The sequence below is a fragment of the Miniopterus schreibersii genome (assembly GCF_964146895.1).
Source record: "Miniopterus schreibersii genome assembly, chromosome: 6".
In the NCBI taxonomy this organism is placed as follows: domain Eukaryota; kingdom Metazoa; phylum Chordata; class Mammalia; order Chiroptera; family Miniopteridae; genus Miniopterus; species Miniopterus schreibersii.
The window spans coordinates 6,307,478-6,323,362 of record NC_138107.1 but is presented as its reverse complement, the minus strand read 5'-3'; the positions used below and the strand labels follow the sequence as shown (position 1 = coordinate 6,323,362).

General features: G+C 59.3%; 2 protein-coding genes across 23 annotated transcripts; one reads left to right on the top strand and one right to left on the bottom strand.

Annotated features, from left to right (window-relative positions):
* Nucleotides 1–2,385: 2,385 nt before the first annotated feature.
* Nucleotides 2,386–4,865, top strand: SMIM29 (small integral membrane protein 29). 18 transcript variants are annotated; one of them, XM_081139585.1, is made up of 7 exons: nucleotides 2,386–2,465; nucleotides 2,632–2,730; nucleotides 3,141–3,266; nucleotides 3,491–3,614; nucleotides 3,844–3,869; nucleotides 4,140–4,245; nucleotides 4,419–4,865. In XM_081139585.1, the coding sequence occupies exons 4-7, from the start codon at nucleotides 3,564–3,566 to the stop codon at nucleotides 4,482–4,484; spliced, it is 249 nt and encodes an 82-aa protein (XP_080995711.1). In that variant the 5' UTR covers nucleotides 2,386–2,465; nucleotides 2,632–2,730; nucleotides 3,141–3,266; nucleotides 3,491–3,563; the 3' UTR covers nucleotides 4,485–4,865. The 18 variants fall into 18 exon arrangements, with proteins under 18 accessions (XP_080995711.1, XP_080995718.1, XP_080995708.1 ...); XM_081139592.1 differs by having other exon boundaries at nucleotides 3,491–3,674; nucleotides 4,419–4,858; XM_081139593.1 differs by having other exon boundaries at nucleotides 2,414–2,465; nucleotides 2,644–2,730; nucleotides 3,491–3,674; nucleotides 4,419–4,858.
* A 168-nt stretch (nucleotides 4,866–5,033) lies between these two features.
* Nucleotides 5,034–14,276, bottom strand: HMGA1 (high mobility group AT-hook 1). Of its 5 annotated transcripts, none has more exons than XM_081140029.1 (6): nucleotides 14,142–14,276; nucleotides 13,784–13,897; nucleotides 10,068–10,213; nucleotides 8,200–8,283; nucleotides 7,520–7,570; nucleotides 5,034–6,253 (listed from the first exon to the last, which is right to left on the bottom strand). In XM_081140029.1, the coding sequence occupies exons 3-6, from the start codon at nucleotides 10,167–10,169 to the stop codon at nucleotides 6,200–6,202; spliced, it is 291 nt and encodes a 96-aa protein (XP_080996155.1). In that variant the 5' UTR covers nucleotides 10,170–10,213; nucleotides 13,784–13,897; nucleotides 14,142–14,276; the 3' UTR covers nucleotides 5,034–6,199. The 5 variants fall into 5 exon arrangements, with proteins under 5 accessions (XP_080996155.1, XP_080996157.1, XP_080996153.1 ...); XM_081140031.1 differs by having other exon boundaries at nucleotides 7,520–7,566; nucleotides 8,200–8,279; nucleotides 14,142–14,258; XM_081140027.1 differs by having other exon boundaries at nucleotides 5,034–6,250; nucleotides 7,516–7,570; nucleotides 10,068–10,289; nucleotides 14,142–14,253.
* Between the last annotated feature and the right edge of the window lie 1,609 nt (nucleotides 14,277–15,885).

Sequence of the window (15,885 nt, the reverse complement as noted above, 5' to 3'; positions counted from 1 at the left end):
CACACCTGGAAAATTAATATTCTGCTGAAACCCACCCTGAGACCTCCTCTAAGATTCCCTCCTGCAAGAGAGAGAAAAGCCTCAAGACAAAGGACCCAGCACGTGCTCTCCTTCTGGGGAGCAGCCCCCCATTCCCTTTCCCCACTTCTTCCCCAACAGGCACAAATATCCTAAACACTAAGGGTCCCCACGAGAGACTTGCAACCAGGGGAGCAATGGGCAGCGGCAGCCCATCCCAGGCTAATTCCCTTAACCTGACCCCAAGGACCCCTTTTCTCTGACTGCCCAGAGAACTAAGGCAGCCCCACCTAGGCTCTCCTGTTGCTTCTTCTACCCTAACCCTAACTCTTGTTTCACTGTCCCCAGTTTTAATAAACATGACGTCATAGTCACCTGGACTCGTGTTGTGAAATTTTTCCTGAACGAAGTCAAGAACCCACAACTACCAGCTGTTTCTAGGCAGATCTGCTCAGGGCCAGGTCTGTCCAGCAACACTTCCAGTGCTTTGACGAAACCTCAGATGCGTGGCCTGTCTGCGATTTCACATTGTTGGAGTGATCCTTGTATCCCTGGGGGTTGCAGCTTTCTGTAAGTTTGCTGTGGCTGACCCGAGAAAGAAGGCACATGCAGATTTCCACTGTAATTCCATGAAAGATTTGGGGGGGATGAAGAAGACTGGCATCTTTCGAGGGCAAAGCGATCTTGGAATGTGAAGAATTTCTTTGGGTTGAATTCCGTAGAAGCTAGTCACTGACCTGTGTTCCTGAATTATGAAACATGAACATTTGAGCAAAGGAATAGTTCTCTTGATAGATAAATGATTAACAAATACTGTGGAAAAATAAATAGAAAAAATAAAACCTACCACTTGATCCCCACTTCCTCCCAAGGTGAGGCAGGCCTTGCCTGGGGAGGTGGCCTCCTCCCCTCCGCCCTCAGCTCTGATAGAAGCATTGGAGGGGTGGTCTCCCTACTCTTCAGACTCAAAAGGCTGAGAACACCAGGAAATCTACCTGGAGCCTCTAAACCCAGGCATTTCTCTGATTCCTTTCCCTTTATCTGATTCCCCACCAGTCAGGCAGTGGTGTCTGGAGGCAAGAGGCCAAAGTCCCCACCTGCTCCCAGGTTCCCAGTTGAATCATTCAACCTTCTCTGGAAGGGCCTGAGGAGACAGGTCAGATCAGACCAAGTGTCCATGCCATTGCTGCCCCTGGCAAAACCAGGGTGACCCAGGCCACTCCTGTATTTCCAGCAGCACCTGAAGGACCCAGGAGGACCTCAGCCTGTTTCAGCTGCCACAGCCTTTATGTTCTTAGGTAGTTTCCAGCACCTGCCAGTCTGGAGTTTTCCCAATTGCCTGGACGGGGTGGGGGTGGGGGTGGGTAGGGGATTGGGGTGGGGGAGTGTCTGGCGCAAAACCACACGCACACATTCGAGGTAACTGTAGATTCGCCTGCAGTTAAATAGAGATCCTTTTGCACACTTTACCCAGGTTTTCCCAATAACTTTAAAACATCCTCACTCGAGGGAAAGGAAGGGAGAGAGGAACATCGATCAGTTGATCAGTTGCCTCCCCTACGCGCCTCGAGCAGGGTCGACCCACAACCTAGGACGTGCCCTGAGCAGGAATCGAGCCCGCAGCCCTCCGGGTCTCCAGACAATGCTCTAACCCCCTGCGCCGCCCGGCCGGGGCTCCCAACGACGACTTTTGCAGAACTGTAACCAGCACACCGACACTGGCAAAAGCCCACCAGTCTCGCTCGGATTGCTCCCGCAGGTGCGCGACATTTCAATGACCAGACCAGAGAGAGGTGACCCCGCTGACCCTCCTCTTAGCAAGTAGCTGTGACCCACGGGGTTTCCACCGGTGCCCGCCCCCAAAGAAGGTCAGGGGGCTGAACGTGCTGGCGCGCGGTGCGCGGGCCCCGGTCCCGAGGCCCTTGCAGCCCCTTCCCGCGGCGGCCTGTCCCGCGCGCGGGAGACGGGCGCGGAGCGGGGCGGGCCCGCGGCTGCTCCCCCCCGCGCGCGGCCGGGAGGCCAGCCGCCGCAGGCCTCGGGGAGACGTTACCGCCTGGCGGCCCCACACCTGGGCCCCAGCGGGGCGGGAGCCGAGCGCCGGGCCTCGCGGGGAACCCGAGCCCCAAGCGCCGCGGCTCCCGGACTCCGCCCCGGGGCACGCCGGGAAGCCTCGCCCCTCCCCGCGCCCTCCTCCCCCCGCTGCGCAGCCCTCGGCTGCCCCCTGCCGCCGCGGGGTGGACCCTGCAACACGGACCGGCCCCGCCTCCGCGCCGCCGGATTGGCAGCTCCAGAGGTCTCCGGGCGTCCGCAGCCCGCCACCGGATTGGCTGCGCTCCGGAGCTGAGGCTCCGCCCATTTCCCCGGGTCCTTTGATCACGCGCCTCCAGGCTCTTCCGGGGCCCGGGAGTCGACCGAGGGCGTTCCTGTCCGGGCTGCAGCGGCGGGAGGTAAGGCATGGCCGGGTTGCATGGGCTGCAGAGCGCTGGCACGGGTCCACGCCTCGGGGTGCCGGGGTTGCAGGATGCCGGGGCCCCTCTGCGCTCCCCCCAAGCCTCCCTCCCCCGGCCTGAGCCTCCCAGAGCCCTGGGAACTACCTCGGCTCGCTGTTGCTAGTTCGCATCCTAGGAGCGGCCTGACACTCCACCCACCTCGACATGGGACGGTGTGCGTGCGACTAAGCAAGCCCAGTCACCCCACGAACAGCCGGGACAGGTAGCTCACACCTTGCCCTCGGATGGAGACCTAGGCGAACCAGGGTCAGGGACCGTGGGGCTCCTGTGTGCAGCCACCCACGGACAGTCTTTTTGCATCTGTCGATGGGAGCTGTCCCTCTCCTCTGCTTGTCAGCTCAAGCCAAGACGGCAGGGACCTGGGCGGAGCCTTGGGTGAGGACCAGAGGGAGGGGACTTCACCTCACAGATGCAGTCCAGCCCCTAACCACTTGTGTCCACCCAGGCAGGATGTCCAGGCTGTATGTCTGGAGTGACACCAGGGGCAAGGAGGGCACATGGGGCCCTGACTGTAGCCTGAAGTGTGGGGATTGAATCAGGACTGAGGCAGGCGCCTTCTGTGCAGGACCCTCATATTTTCACCTGTTCTCTCCTTTTTGCTTCACTGGATAGGTGCTGGCAGCCCAGCGCCCCAGGAGGTCAGGACAGGAGCTGGGGACCTATATCTAACCTTTCCCAGGAGTTGAGAACTGCAAATGTTTGGCCAGCACCTGAGCTGGGCCCCACCCTGATTTGGGGGTAGGAGCTGGGCAGCGCTCAGTCCCTGGGTCTAGGCCTCCCCTAGGTGCCCTTCACACCCAGGCTTTGCTGAGAGTCATTGGAGGGTTAGGGTTAGGGGGCCTGGAGGATTTCTGGTCCCAGTGCGTGACCTAAGTTTTCATGTATCACCAGCTCTTGGGGAGGGATCCGGAGCCCGGATGTCACTCTGGGGGAAATTGATGAGCTCCCTTCCTCCTCCCCAGGGAGCCCAGTGGAGGCGCCCTCCCGGAGCACTCCTGTCCATGCTGACTACCCAGCCCTCCAGCTGCTGATGTCATGAGTAACACCACAGTGCCCAATGCCCCCCAGGCCAACAGTGACTCCATGGTGGGCTATGTGTTGGGGCCTTTCTTCCTCATCACCCTGGTCGGGGTGGTGGTGGCTGTGGTAAGGAGCCCCCTCATTCACACATATACGGCCACACCTTTGCCTAGGAGGGCTGGGTGGGCCCGGCCCGGTCTACACACAGCATCTCAGGCTGTTCTGCTTTTAGGGGTTGGAAGTGGGTGGGCTGCCCTGGGCTCCCAGCCTCCACAGTGCTGTGTCTCTGTTACAGGTAATGTATGTCCAGAAGAAAAAGCGGTGAGTGTCCCTGCTCCCCAGTACTACCTCCCCCACACTTGGCTTAAATTTCTTCTCATAGGATCTGAGTTTGCTGCATACATGTAAGACCCCCTCAGCCATCCAGATACAAGCCTGAAATCCCCAACACCCCATTGTTAGGTTTTCCTGCCCAGGCTCAGCTTACCCCCTGGGGAGAGGCCCCTTTGTTCTTAGAGGGCAGTGGAGACAGGGAAGTCATGTTTGAAGGCAGTGGGCCCCCTGGGCTGAGTGCCCTCCCCTGTCCCCCAGGGTGGACCGACTTCGCCATCACCTGCTCCCCATGTATAGCTACGACCCTGCTGAGGAGCTACACGAGGCTGAGCAGGAGCTACTTTCTGACGTGGGAGACCCGAAGGTCAGAACTCCAACGGGGGGGGGGGGGTCTACTCTGCTCTCACCCATACTCACCCCTGAAACTGGAGCCTGGTTCTGCCGTCTGCCCTCCTCATTTGGGCCAAGTAGTGAGGCCTCTCCTCCGGCTGTGGTGACTCCAGGGCCAGAGCCCAGCTGTGGTCTCCTCCCCCACAGGTGGTGCACGGCTGGCAGTGTGGCTACCAGCACAAGCGGATCCCCTTGCTGGATGTCAAGACCTGACACCCCTGCCCTGGTCTTCAGAACCATGGGGTCCTGCAGTGTCCAGGGATCTGCTGCCTGCTGCTTCCCCCTCCCACTTGCTCTCACCCAGCTCCCCTGCTGGGCACTGGGTCTCCATTCCTCCTCCCACCTATCCCAGCCCCATCACCTCACTGCCCCCTAGGCCTTTAGTCCTTTGTGGGCTGAGCCCACTGTCCCAGGCACTAAGGGGAGCTTTTTTCTTTTTTGGACGGTTGGGGGGCCGGGCAGAGCTTTGCCCTTTCCGCAAGCCCTTCCTTCAGTCCTCGACTTGGCTTTGGAGTTTCTGATGGTGACAGGGCCTGATGTATAGTGTTCAGTATATATATTTTGTAAATAAAATGTTTTGTGGTTAGGCGTGTGATTTCTTCGAAAGGGCCTTCAATTACCTCCCCTGGAGGTGACTGTGCTCCCCTCTCCTCCCGCCCCCAGCCTGAGAGCTGAGTAGGGCACCTCCAAAGCGACCCTCACGATTCTTGGTTTCCACCTTTACCTGGTTCCAGGCACCCACCACACAAAAAAAGACTCCAGTCCAGAAAAGGATATTTTTTTATTCAAGTAACTGCAAATAGGAAACCAGAGGGGGGGGCCCCAGGCTGGGACAAATAATGGCTACCTCCTCCCCGGCAGAACAGGGGGAGAAGGTAGCCCTACACTCTCCGCCGTCAACACAGGCCCCCCCCTGCTCACTCTGCTGCAGCATCCTAGGGGCAGAGCCCCACCTTCCCTGGGACTGGGGTAGTCTATTCCCAGCCTGCTTTGCCCCTGGCCCCTTCCCAAGAGCATCTTGGAGGGGAGTGTGGGCAGAACAGGAGGCAGTGAGGATGAACATTTGGCGCTGGTAGCAGCAGCAATGACAGATGTCTAAGAATGAGACTTTGAACAAAAAACAACACAACTGTCCAGAGGTAGTTTGTGAACAGAGGAAAGATGGAACCAGAACCTTGGGGGGTAGGGAGGGGGTGGGGGTGGGAGTGGGCAAGGCTAGCTCCTTGTTAGTGCCCCATGTGAGGGAAGGGGAAACGAGGCCTAGAGTAGAAGCAGACTGGGTAGGGGGCTCACACCCCTCCTGCCTTCCTTCCTGTGCCCCAGGGCAGGGCTGTCCAACCTAGTGCAGGGACTAGGCAAAGTGGGGAAGGAAGGAAAGTGGGTGTGAGCCGCACCTGGTGAAGACACAGCTTGGTTGGGGCATCTTGGGGCCAAACAGCCCTATCCATGGCCACATGTGCTGCTGCTGCCAGGACACTGGAGGGGGCATGTCAGAGTGATGGGGCTCAGGCCCCTTTAAGGCCAGGGGAGCCCTCCCAGGCCCCCTAATGGGAAGCCAGAGGTAAGAGTGGGGAAGGGACCCCCTAAACCGGGAGCCCAGTCAGCAATGTCCCCACCACTAAGGGAGCAGAGACGCAGCAGGTGCAGGGTGTGGCTAAGTGGGAAGTCAGCTTTGTCCAGGAGGGCAAGTAAATGCAGGTATGGGGTGGGGAGGATACTGGGAACCGAGACCAAAGGAAAACTGCTCCCCACTCGGGCCACCAGGGCCCGGCTGGTGTGCTGTGTAGTGTGGCGGTGCAGGCGGGCGAAGGCGAGTGGCAGATGGGTGGTGGTGACTGGGGGCCTGGGGGGAGGGGTGGGGGCGGTGGGAGCGGAGCTGTCCAGTCCCAGAAGGAAACTGCTCCTGGGTGAGGAGGCGGGTGGCACGGTCACTGCTCCTCCTCTGAGGACTCCTGCGAGATGCCCTCCTCTTCCTCCTTCTCCTGTGAGGTGGGCAGGGCTGTCAGCGGGTACCAGGCCTGGCCCTCCTCCACCCCCAGTTGTGGGAGAGGGAACACAGGCCTGCTGCCCCCGCCCCTCCCAGGCGCTCCAGAAGGGGGATGAGTCAGGACTGAGTGTGTGGGTGACTCAGCAACCTCCAGAGCCCAGTTTCATTCATAAAAAAGGAAGAATTTAAAGGGAGGGAAGAAAACCACACACATGCAGCTCTCACACGGAGCCATCCTCCCCTGCCCGGGGCCGAGGTGGGGGCCTGGGCAGATCTCAGAGCAGCAGCCCGTAAGCTGGAGGAAGTGAGGAGTGACTGGCTCCAGAGGGAAGGGAGGGGAGGGGGGCAGCAGCCAGGGAGAGGAAATGGGGGGGGTCTGGAGGGTGTAGGGAACCAGGTGGCCTTGGAGCACAGGGGCAGCTGCTGCGCTGTGGGGCAGTGGCAGCGGCCGCAGGCTGACCCCAGGCCAGGGCGGGGAGGAAGGGGAAATGTGTGCCGCAGGGGCTCACTCACAGGGCGGGAATGTCGGGACACCGCTGCTGCGGCCCCCGTGCCAGGCACAAACTCCAAAACAACTTGTTTCCTGTTACTCACTCCTGGGGCCCAGCCAGCACCCCCAGCCCCCCAACCCTGGTGGTGGTGGCTCAGCTCGAGGAATGAATGCCTCAGGGAGTTCAGGGAGCAGGTTGGGGATAGGAAAGGGCAGGGAACAGGAAGGCTGGGGTGGCTAACTGCAGGGGAGCCCCCTAGAGGCAGTCTCCTGACCTGGCACACCTACTTCCACTAGGAGCTATTTGGGGGCCCAGAAATGGAAGGTGCCTCCATATGGGACCACACCTCAGCTCCTACCCAGCACCGACCCCTCCCAGGGCTGAGCTCTTCACCGCTTCTTCTCCCTCCCCAGGATCAGGGTAAAGACAAACCTCACCCCTTCCCCATGTGATGTCCTTTCCTCATTTTTATAATGGGGGACAGACTAGAGGACCTCCAAGATCCCCCCTAGATGTAGACACCCTCCACTAGTGCAGGGCAAAGGTCTACTCTGTACCTGGGACCCCTCACTTCTCATGGACATATAGCTCTTTAAAAGCCCTGGGCTGGGTGCCAGAGCCTGGGCCTGAGCCAGTGTGACATGCCACCATTCCTGGCCCTGCAGGTCAGGGAGAACTGTCTTTCCATGGTGGGTGCACCTATCAGGTCGGCATCATCCATTCTTAGCACCCCACCCAGAAGAGCCAAGCTACCACCCCCCTTCACCTACCAGTTTTTTGGGTCTGCCCCTTGGTTTCCTCCCTGGAGTCGTGGTGGTTTTCTAGATGGTAAGAGAAAAGATGCACTAAGTCAAATGTCCCTGAGGGTGCTCATCCAATGACGGTGAGAAGCAGGGAGGGACAGAGAGCTGCCCACCTCTGCTCAGGGCAGCCCAGGAATCTCACCCCAGCCACAGGCCCACCCAAGTCCAGCTGGCGATGACTGGCCACCACATCGCCCCCCCTCAATATACACACATGCCCCCCATTCCCTCCTCCACCCATGACTCAGAGGATATGAGTCGTGTCTTAGAAAAAAATAAAATAAAAAACAAAACAACTTCTCTGAAAGGCTGATGCCACCAGAAAGGCTGGCCTTCCCTGATCATCCCCATCCCTCAGGATCCAGGGGACCCAGGACAGAAGGTAACTTTCAGTCCAGGGGCTGGTGGGGCTGCCCCTTCACTCTTCCCAACTCTTATTTCTCCGGACTGGGAATGCTGCAGGACTTGACTTGATTTCCCCATTGTCCTGGGCAGGACCAAGGCCCCAGAAGTGAGACCTTAGTCATCACCCTGCTCTCCCCAATTAGCAAAGGCCCATCACCTGCCACCCACACCAGGGCAGAGGGGGCAGATGCAGGATACACCAGCCCTTTCCCATGCCTCCCTCTCCCAGCCCCAAGCTTCACCCGGGTCTTGGCAGCGCCCTTGTTTTTGCTCCCCTTCGGTCTGCCCCGAGGTCTCTTAGGTGTTGGCACTTCGCTGGGCTCCTTCTGCAAAGACAGAGGATGCAGTCAGACACAGATGCCACCTGCCCCACCCCTTTCAGAAGACAGAGCCCTCTGCCCCACTGCAGCAGGGTTTAAGTCAGCTAGCCATCACCAGGGAACCCACAGGGGCAGGGACAAGTCGTCACAATGTAGTTCTCAGTTTGACCATCTTTCACGAAGCCCCTACCCTTGCTTCCCTGGGAAAGGTGTCATGGGGGGGGGGGGGGGGAGGCAGCTTTGCCCTGACCCAGCCCTGCCACTGAGTAGTCATAAGATCTTGGGGAAGACACTTAATGCCCGGAGCCTCAGTTTCCTCATCTGTAAGTGGTGGCAATACTTCTTACAGAGTATCATGAACACTAAATAATGAATGTTAGAAGTGCCTAGCCCTGGGCCACAACTGTTGCCTACCCTTTCAGACAATGCCTGCTGGACACTTCCGGAATGCAGAGTGGAAAGGATGCCCCCCCAAGGAGCCTCCAGCCTTTACCTGAAAACTGGCCCCCTCCAGGCTGCCTCCCAGGGAGAAGAAACCCCAGAGATCCCTGCCATTGTTGCCACTAAAATTTTAATAAGCCCGAGGCAGAATAAAAAGCTGCTGCATAATGCATAGAAACTGGGCAGTCAAGGCACAGCAGCTATGGTTTCCTGTGGGCTGTTTCTAACTATGGTCCAGTAACCCAACACCCTTTTCTGACCCCCGACCCCACCCCAGCTAAGAGGCAGTCAAATGCCACCACCCGGACCCCTCATGGCTCATGGCTCCGAAAGAGTGGGTCTGCCGTGTGAAGGGCAAGGACCGACCTGGGTCCCCTCGCCTCTTCCCCAGGAAGGGGAAGTCCCTGGACTTCACCTACAGCTGCCCCGCGGGAGAGAAAGCAAGGTCTCCACCGCACACCAGATGGACCCACAGCCTGACTGGCCTTCTAACCCTGTGGGAGGCCAGCACCAGGGATCCGAGGGTCACTCTGCCACCAACTCCCCAACACTTTCCACTTCTTAGGCTTCAATTTCCTTGTACAGAGCCAGGGCAAAGCCTAGTCCCAGGCCACTGGCAATGAGGCCCGTGAATGGGTCCGGTTACTGGTCCGGAATGGGGAGTACAGAACTGCCCGTTAAGTACCCAGAAACCTTCATAATAGTAAACGAACAGAGTAACACGTGAGATGGATCTCATGATTAAAAACCCTAGACTTGCCTAGCCGGGCGTGGCTCAGAGGTTGAGCATCGACCTAGGATCCAGGCGATCAGGGTTCGATTCCCGGTCAGGGCACATGCCCGGGTTGTGGGCTCGATCCCCAGTCAGGGGCATGCTGGAGGCAGCCGATCAATGACTCACTCATCATTGATGTTTCTGTCTCTCTCTCCCTCTCCCTTCCTCTCTCTGAGATCAATAAAGATATATTTAAAAAAACAAAAACAAAAAAACCCCGAGACTTCTATCTCTCTTCATGCTTCCAGAGTTCATCTTTACTGTTCTGTAAACACAGTGGTCCAGGATGGACTGGAAAAAAAGAGTGCACAGACCTGCGTGCACAATGGGGGTGGCACTGCGCTGGGACTTGCTGACCTAGGCTCAGGCCCCTCTTCTGTCCGGGGTGTCAGGGGGATCTGTAGGGTGTGCGGGCATGTGTGGGGAGGACACCTGCACACAGAACGATTCTGCGCCCCTCCATTCCCGCTTTCGCCTGCTGAGATGCCTGGTACCTCCCTAGCCCGAAGGGGGAAACTGAGGCAAAGCCTGGGACACCCACCCGCCCCCCCACCAGCGCCGCCCCAGGACTCACGGGAGGCTGCTTCCGAGGCCGGCCCCGCCCTCGCTTCTCAGTGCCGTCCTTGTCCTGCTTGGAGGCCAGGGGCTGGCTGGCCTTCGAACTCGACTCGCTCATCTTCCCTTCTCTGAGGAGCAGGTGGAGGAGCGACGGCTGGGGTGCTGGACGCAGGAAAAGTGGCTTTAGACAAAACACTGTTTCAGCCCGGCCGGCGTGGCTCAGTGGTTGAGCACTAACCTATGATCCAGATCGATCGAAGTTCAATTCCCAGTCAGGGCACATGCCTGGGGCACAGGCTTAATCCCCCGTGGGGGGGAATGAAGGAGGCAGCCGACCAAAGAGTCTCTCATCATTTATGTTTCTCTCTCTCCCTCCCCCTTCCTCTCTCTGACATCAATAAAAATATATTTTAAAAAAACATAACACTTTGTTTCAGCCACCTCCTACCCCCTCATCCCTCCCACCCTCCAAGTGCACTACAGCAGAACTGCCTGCCCCTAGGGGTGCCCAGGTTCCCACCCTGCTGCTGCCACAGGGTGGGGCTGGGCCGTTGGCCCTAATGAGCTCCTTATCTCCTGTTCAGAAGGGCTCTTTGTTGTCCTGCCACCTCCACAGGGCAAGGGCCTGGAGGCACAGGCAGCCCAGACCAGGCTGAGGCAAAGGTGTAGATGAGGGGGGGGGTCCTCATACCTCACAAGGTGAGGGGGAACTCTCTCTAGCCAGCTTCTGCCCTTTCACCAAGCCTGGGGAGCTCACAGGAACAAGGGAAAAGTAAGAGTTAAGCAAAGTAAATGAGCCTGGGCACCTGGCAGCCATGAGCTTCAATGCCCTGCACACCTCACTGACAACAGTCAAGGCCCGAGGCTCAAGAGGAAACACTGTAAGGGCCAACCTTGACACTCCACACCAACCACACGGCCAGGGTTGGTCCCCGGCCCCAGCAGTGCCCCTCTCTGCTCTCTCCCAGGGTAAAGCCTGGGATTCAAAGATGGGGCACAATTTAGGAAGTAGGAAGATGGTTAAACTGCAATGAGTAAGGTCAGGGGAGGAAAAGAAGCCCAAAGCTGAAAGGTGGGTCTCCTCTCTCCCCTCACCCCCATCCTGCCCACCTGGAGTCAGATGAGATCTCTCCCTTTGATACCTGCTTACAGAAGGGGCATCTCCAACTGGGATGGAACCTTCTAGCTGGCTCTTGAGCCCTGGCAGGGCTGATCCTAAAAATCTTCTTGGTCCCTTCCTAACGTGTTCTCTCTTCTTAGAAGCCTGTTTTGTTTTAATCAGCCCCACTATTTGTTTACCTAAAACCTCTCCCTGCAAGGACACTTACACCCTGTAGCTGGGAGCCTCTTCTAGAGACTTAAAAAAGGACAGTGAGGCCCTGGCCGGGAAGCTCAGTTGGTTTGTGTCGCCCCAATATACCAAGGTTGTGGGTTCCATCCACAGTCAGGGAACGTACAAGAATCAACTAATGAATGCAGAAATAACTGAAACAACAAATTGATGTCTCTCTCAAATAAGTAAATATATTAAAACAAAAGTCTCTGTTATTATCTCCAAGTTACATAAAAGAGACTTGAATCAGGAAACCTATGGCTCTACACCTGCGTGTGGACCAACTCCTGGCTGCGCTTGGTAAAGGGTGGGCTGGGCCCAAATGGCTCCACTTCTGAAAGCCCTTCAGTTTGTATAATGGGGGTAAAGGGAAGACACATGCCTCAACTACCTCTCCCAACTGCTGCAAAGGTCAAACCAGGTAATAGTTTTAAAATGCCTAAACAATGGGAAGTCTTCATTCAAAACGAGAACTAGAACATTTGAAAATGACTTCTTTCCCCTTTTCAGACAATTTCCAATTTTAACCCAATGAGAGGGAAAAAAACATTTTGCAAACTTGTGACTTCTGGAGGGCCCAAGGCCCCATCCTCAGAGCTTCGCAATGCTCCAGGCGGCAGGGCCTTTTCTGGTATTCATTCTGTTTTATAATATTTGAGACTTGAAGACCCTTTCAAACAAGGTGGTTGGTGATTTATCCTGCTCCATCATTAGTGGCTTGGCCTGCTCTGTAATTACAGGCAGTGATTAGAATCTTCTATTACACCACAGGTCCCCTTTCAAACTAAACATCAAAATTAATCAGCGAAATGAGTATTGACCTCTGATGAGGTCTGCTGGAGGCCCCCTCAGAGAGAGGGTTCTAGTTGGGTGAAGCTGGTCCCTAATCCCAGACAGCCTGGGCCCCGCCTGCTCGGATCCTGGTAGGTCTCTCTGGAAGCTCCTGTTTCATCTGGTGCTTTCTCCTACCTCTTGCTGCTGGAGACCCTTGAATCCACTCACCCACCCCAAATCCAGACCTCCATCAACTAAATAAAAGCCTGAGGCCCTCTCTGGTGAGACGGACAAATGCTCTCTCTTCCACCTGTTTCTTACCATCGGAGAGGCCTGGCCTGGAGAAGCCACGTTTAAGGCCCAATCTTAATCCTTCAGTTTATAAGCCCTTTTGAGCCTCAAGCTTGTCCCCTTTATACACTGTGCCCCTAATGTGTGCTGCACAAATGCTTAAAGAATCTGCAGGAATGACCCTAGGATATCATCATGGGTCTACCTTATTTTACAAAAAAAGTAGTCCAGAGAGCCCTGGTAAGTTGCCTAAAGTCACACAGCAAATTGACGAACAGGATGGAGTAGGACCCTCTGGCCCGCCACTTTCCTTACCCGCCTGGAGGTTGGTTAAGCCCCTGTGGTCCCCTGCCCAGGGTGACTCTGCAAGTGCCTGAGCTTGGCCGTTGCAGGTCCACCCGCGGGACTAGGGGCCAGAACGCGCGGGGGGAGGGGCGCAGGCCGCTCTAGCAGGCGCGGGAAACCGGTGCACCCCGACCGCATGCACCGCCACGCGGGTGCACCCAGCCCCACTTCCTGCCAGAGGGGGCACCCAAGCCCGCCTTGGGGCAGGAAACCTGGCGCGCGCGGGCGAGGGGAGAGGAAGAAAGCCACCTTCCTCTGAGCCCTCCCGGCAAAATAAAGCCCCAGGAAAATAAATTGAAACGGGGAGTCAAAGGGACTAGTTCCAACAGAGCCCAGCAAAGCAGAGAAACCAGTTTGTGGGGGTGGAGGGCAGGCCTGGCCCTGGGGGCTGAAGAGGCGCGCGGGACGGGCTAGAGGTGGGGTCGGGGTAAAGCCCCAAACCCAGGCCCGAGTTCGGCCTCATCTGCGAGACGGGCACCAGGTAAAGGCCGAGCGGGAGTGGGACCGAATTGCGGGGTTCCTGCCCATCCCCCTCACTTCTAGAACTTCCCCAGGCTGCGGGGGACGGCCGTCTCCCCACTCCCACTGCGCCGCAGCCTGTTCCTCTCCCCGCCTTCCCCCCTCCCCCAGGGCCCGGGCCCGGGCTCGGGCTCGGGCGGGAGCGGCGGGCGCGAGGTGCATCGGGATCCGCCGGGTGCACAACTCGCGCTCGCCGCAGCCGCGCGCCCCCTCCCCCACCGCGCGCCTTTCCCGGGTCCCCGCCCCCCGCAGGGCGCCCGCGGCGCGGGGGAAGGGGTGCGGGCGCCCTCCCCACGCCTGCGGGCCCCGCCGCCCGCCCCCGCTCCGCGCGGCCCTCCTCCGCCCGCGGCTCGCGCAGTCCCGGCCTGGGAATAAAGCTGGAGGCGCGCGCTGCAGCCCCCGGCGGCTCGCAGGAGGGGCGGCGGGGGCGCGGGCGCCCCCCTCCGTCGCGGGCCCCGGGGACGACTCACCGCGAGCTCGGCCGCCGGCCTGTGGTGCGCGCTCCGGGCTGCTAGGAGCGACGGTGCTGGGCGCTGAGGACCGGCCTGGCTTCGCCGCCGCCGCCGCTAGTAGCAAATGCGGATCTGAAACCGGGAGAGAGCAGAGGTTCTCAGAGACCGCCACCGCCGCGTGCTCGCCGCCCAGGCCCCCGCGGGGTATTTATGTGTCACATCCAGGCGGGGGGACAAAAATATTCCCCCTCCCCCGAAGGATGGCGAGGGGCAGGAAGCTAGGCACGGCCCGTGCGCGGCCTCAATAAATAAATAATTTAATTAAATGATAGATCTAAAAAAAAAAAAGAAGCCACCGGAGGGGCCGCGAACTCACGCCTTCTTGGAGCCGCGCCAGCGCCAGAAATAGCTCGGGCTCCGAGTCCCAATTAGAGGAGCGCAGCCCCGGCTCAGGGGAGCTTAAAAAGAGCGACCCAGGGGCAGGGGGGACGGGCCCGCCCGCGCCAGCCGTGTCACTGAGGGGGCGGGGCCATGCAAATGAGCCCGGGGATTTAAAAGGGCGGCCGCCCGCCAGCCGCCCCGCGGGTGGGTGCTGACTTCGGGAGGGGCACGCAGTTTCAGGCGCCGGCGCCCGGGGCGGGCTGAGAAACCGAGGTGCCGGCCTACTCCCCACTGTCTCGGGTTGGGAGACCTGGGAAAGGGCACAGAGGGGTCGTCAAAGAGCTTTTCCCCGGGTTAGGGGGAACGGCGTCCTTACGGCCTGGAACGCGGGTGTCCCTTGCAGAATCATCTCTAGGGGTCTCCGGGCCATAGGGGCCCGACGCCCGCGGGCCGCGAGGATGTGGGCGGGTTTGGTGCCTGCGGGTCCGCGCGGGCGGGAGGGGTGGGGAGAAACGCGCCGGCAGGAGAGTTCCGTGGCCTACCCGCCGCCCCCTTCGCCCAGATACGTGGCTGGTAGATTTCCCTGGGCGGACAGGTGTCAGCATGTACATTTCAGTGCCAACCCGCGGGTGGCTAACTGGTAAAATACAGGTCTTGTGAAATTCAAACGTGAAACTTGTGAAATCCAGAGTTTTAATTTATTAATGGCCGCAAGTGAACCTTAATCAAGATGCATCCTAAAAGCAAACGATTGGCTCGGTGCAGGTAAACCTGAGGGAAGGTGCGTTCAGAGTTGCGCTCTCCCACTTGGTGCCCCGGCCCCATCCGCTGTGACTTCTTAAGGAATAGAGCGTGAATCAGTGATCGCCTGGAAGCACTTTGAGGGCAGGGACCGAGTCCATGCGCACCATACCCGCCACGCCGGGCCCTGGCGCCGGCTCAACAAAGACTTGTTGCGCGACCGAGAAGGAAGCCAAAGTGGGAAGATGGCGGGGAGGGCGGTGGGAGAAGAAAGCGCGCTGCGAGGGGCGCGCCCTGCAGGCCGGGCCGGGCCTTCCTGAGCGCACCTCCCCGCCCCTGGTCCCCGAGGCGGCCTTCCACACCTCGCGTGATGCAGGGAATTGCAATGCGGCCCAGTGACACACGGCAGTGACTCATGTTTTTCTTCCTCCCCGGTCAGCCGAGGCCCCGGCCCAGCCCCCTCCTCAAGGGGCTAGCCCGCGGTGGAGGGGGGACTCCAGGAAAACCCTGAGCTCGGAGTGGAGGCGGGGTAGGGAACCGGAGGGGCCGGCCTCCCAGTTTCAAGAATGTTTCAGGAATGTTTCCGGTGGGGGTGGGGAGCCGAGGCGGGAGCGGGCCCAGCCCCCACCCGGGGCAGCACGTGCTCGGCCGGGTGGGGGCGGGGCTCCCGGGCGGGAAGGCGCTGGGGGCCAATACAACCGGTTTAAAGTAGTGGGCGCGGGGCTGGGGCCCGTCCGAGCCGGGGTGGGCGGGGAGGCCGCCTTCCCGCGCCTGCTCCCCGCCCCGCGCCCAGGTGGAGCGCAGCCCCACTGAAGTCCCCGGGCTGCCCCCGGAGGGGAGAGGAAGTCACCGAAGGGCGGCCTGAGGGGAGAGGAGGGTGGAGGGGACCGCCTGGGAGAGGCTGGGGGAGGGGTGGCCTGCCCCTTTGTCTGGAGCCGGGGATGGGGGTGGGGCGGGGTGCAAGGCGCGCGGCTCCATCTTTGTGCCATGAGCGGAAT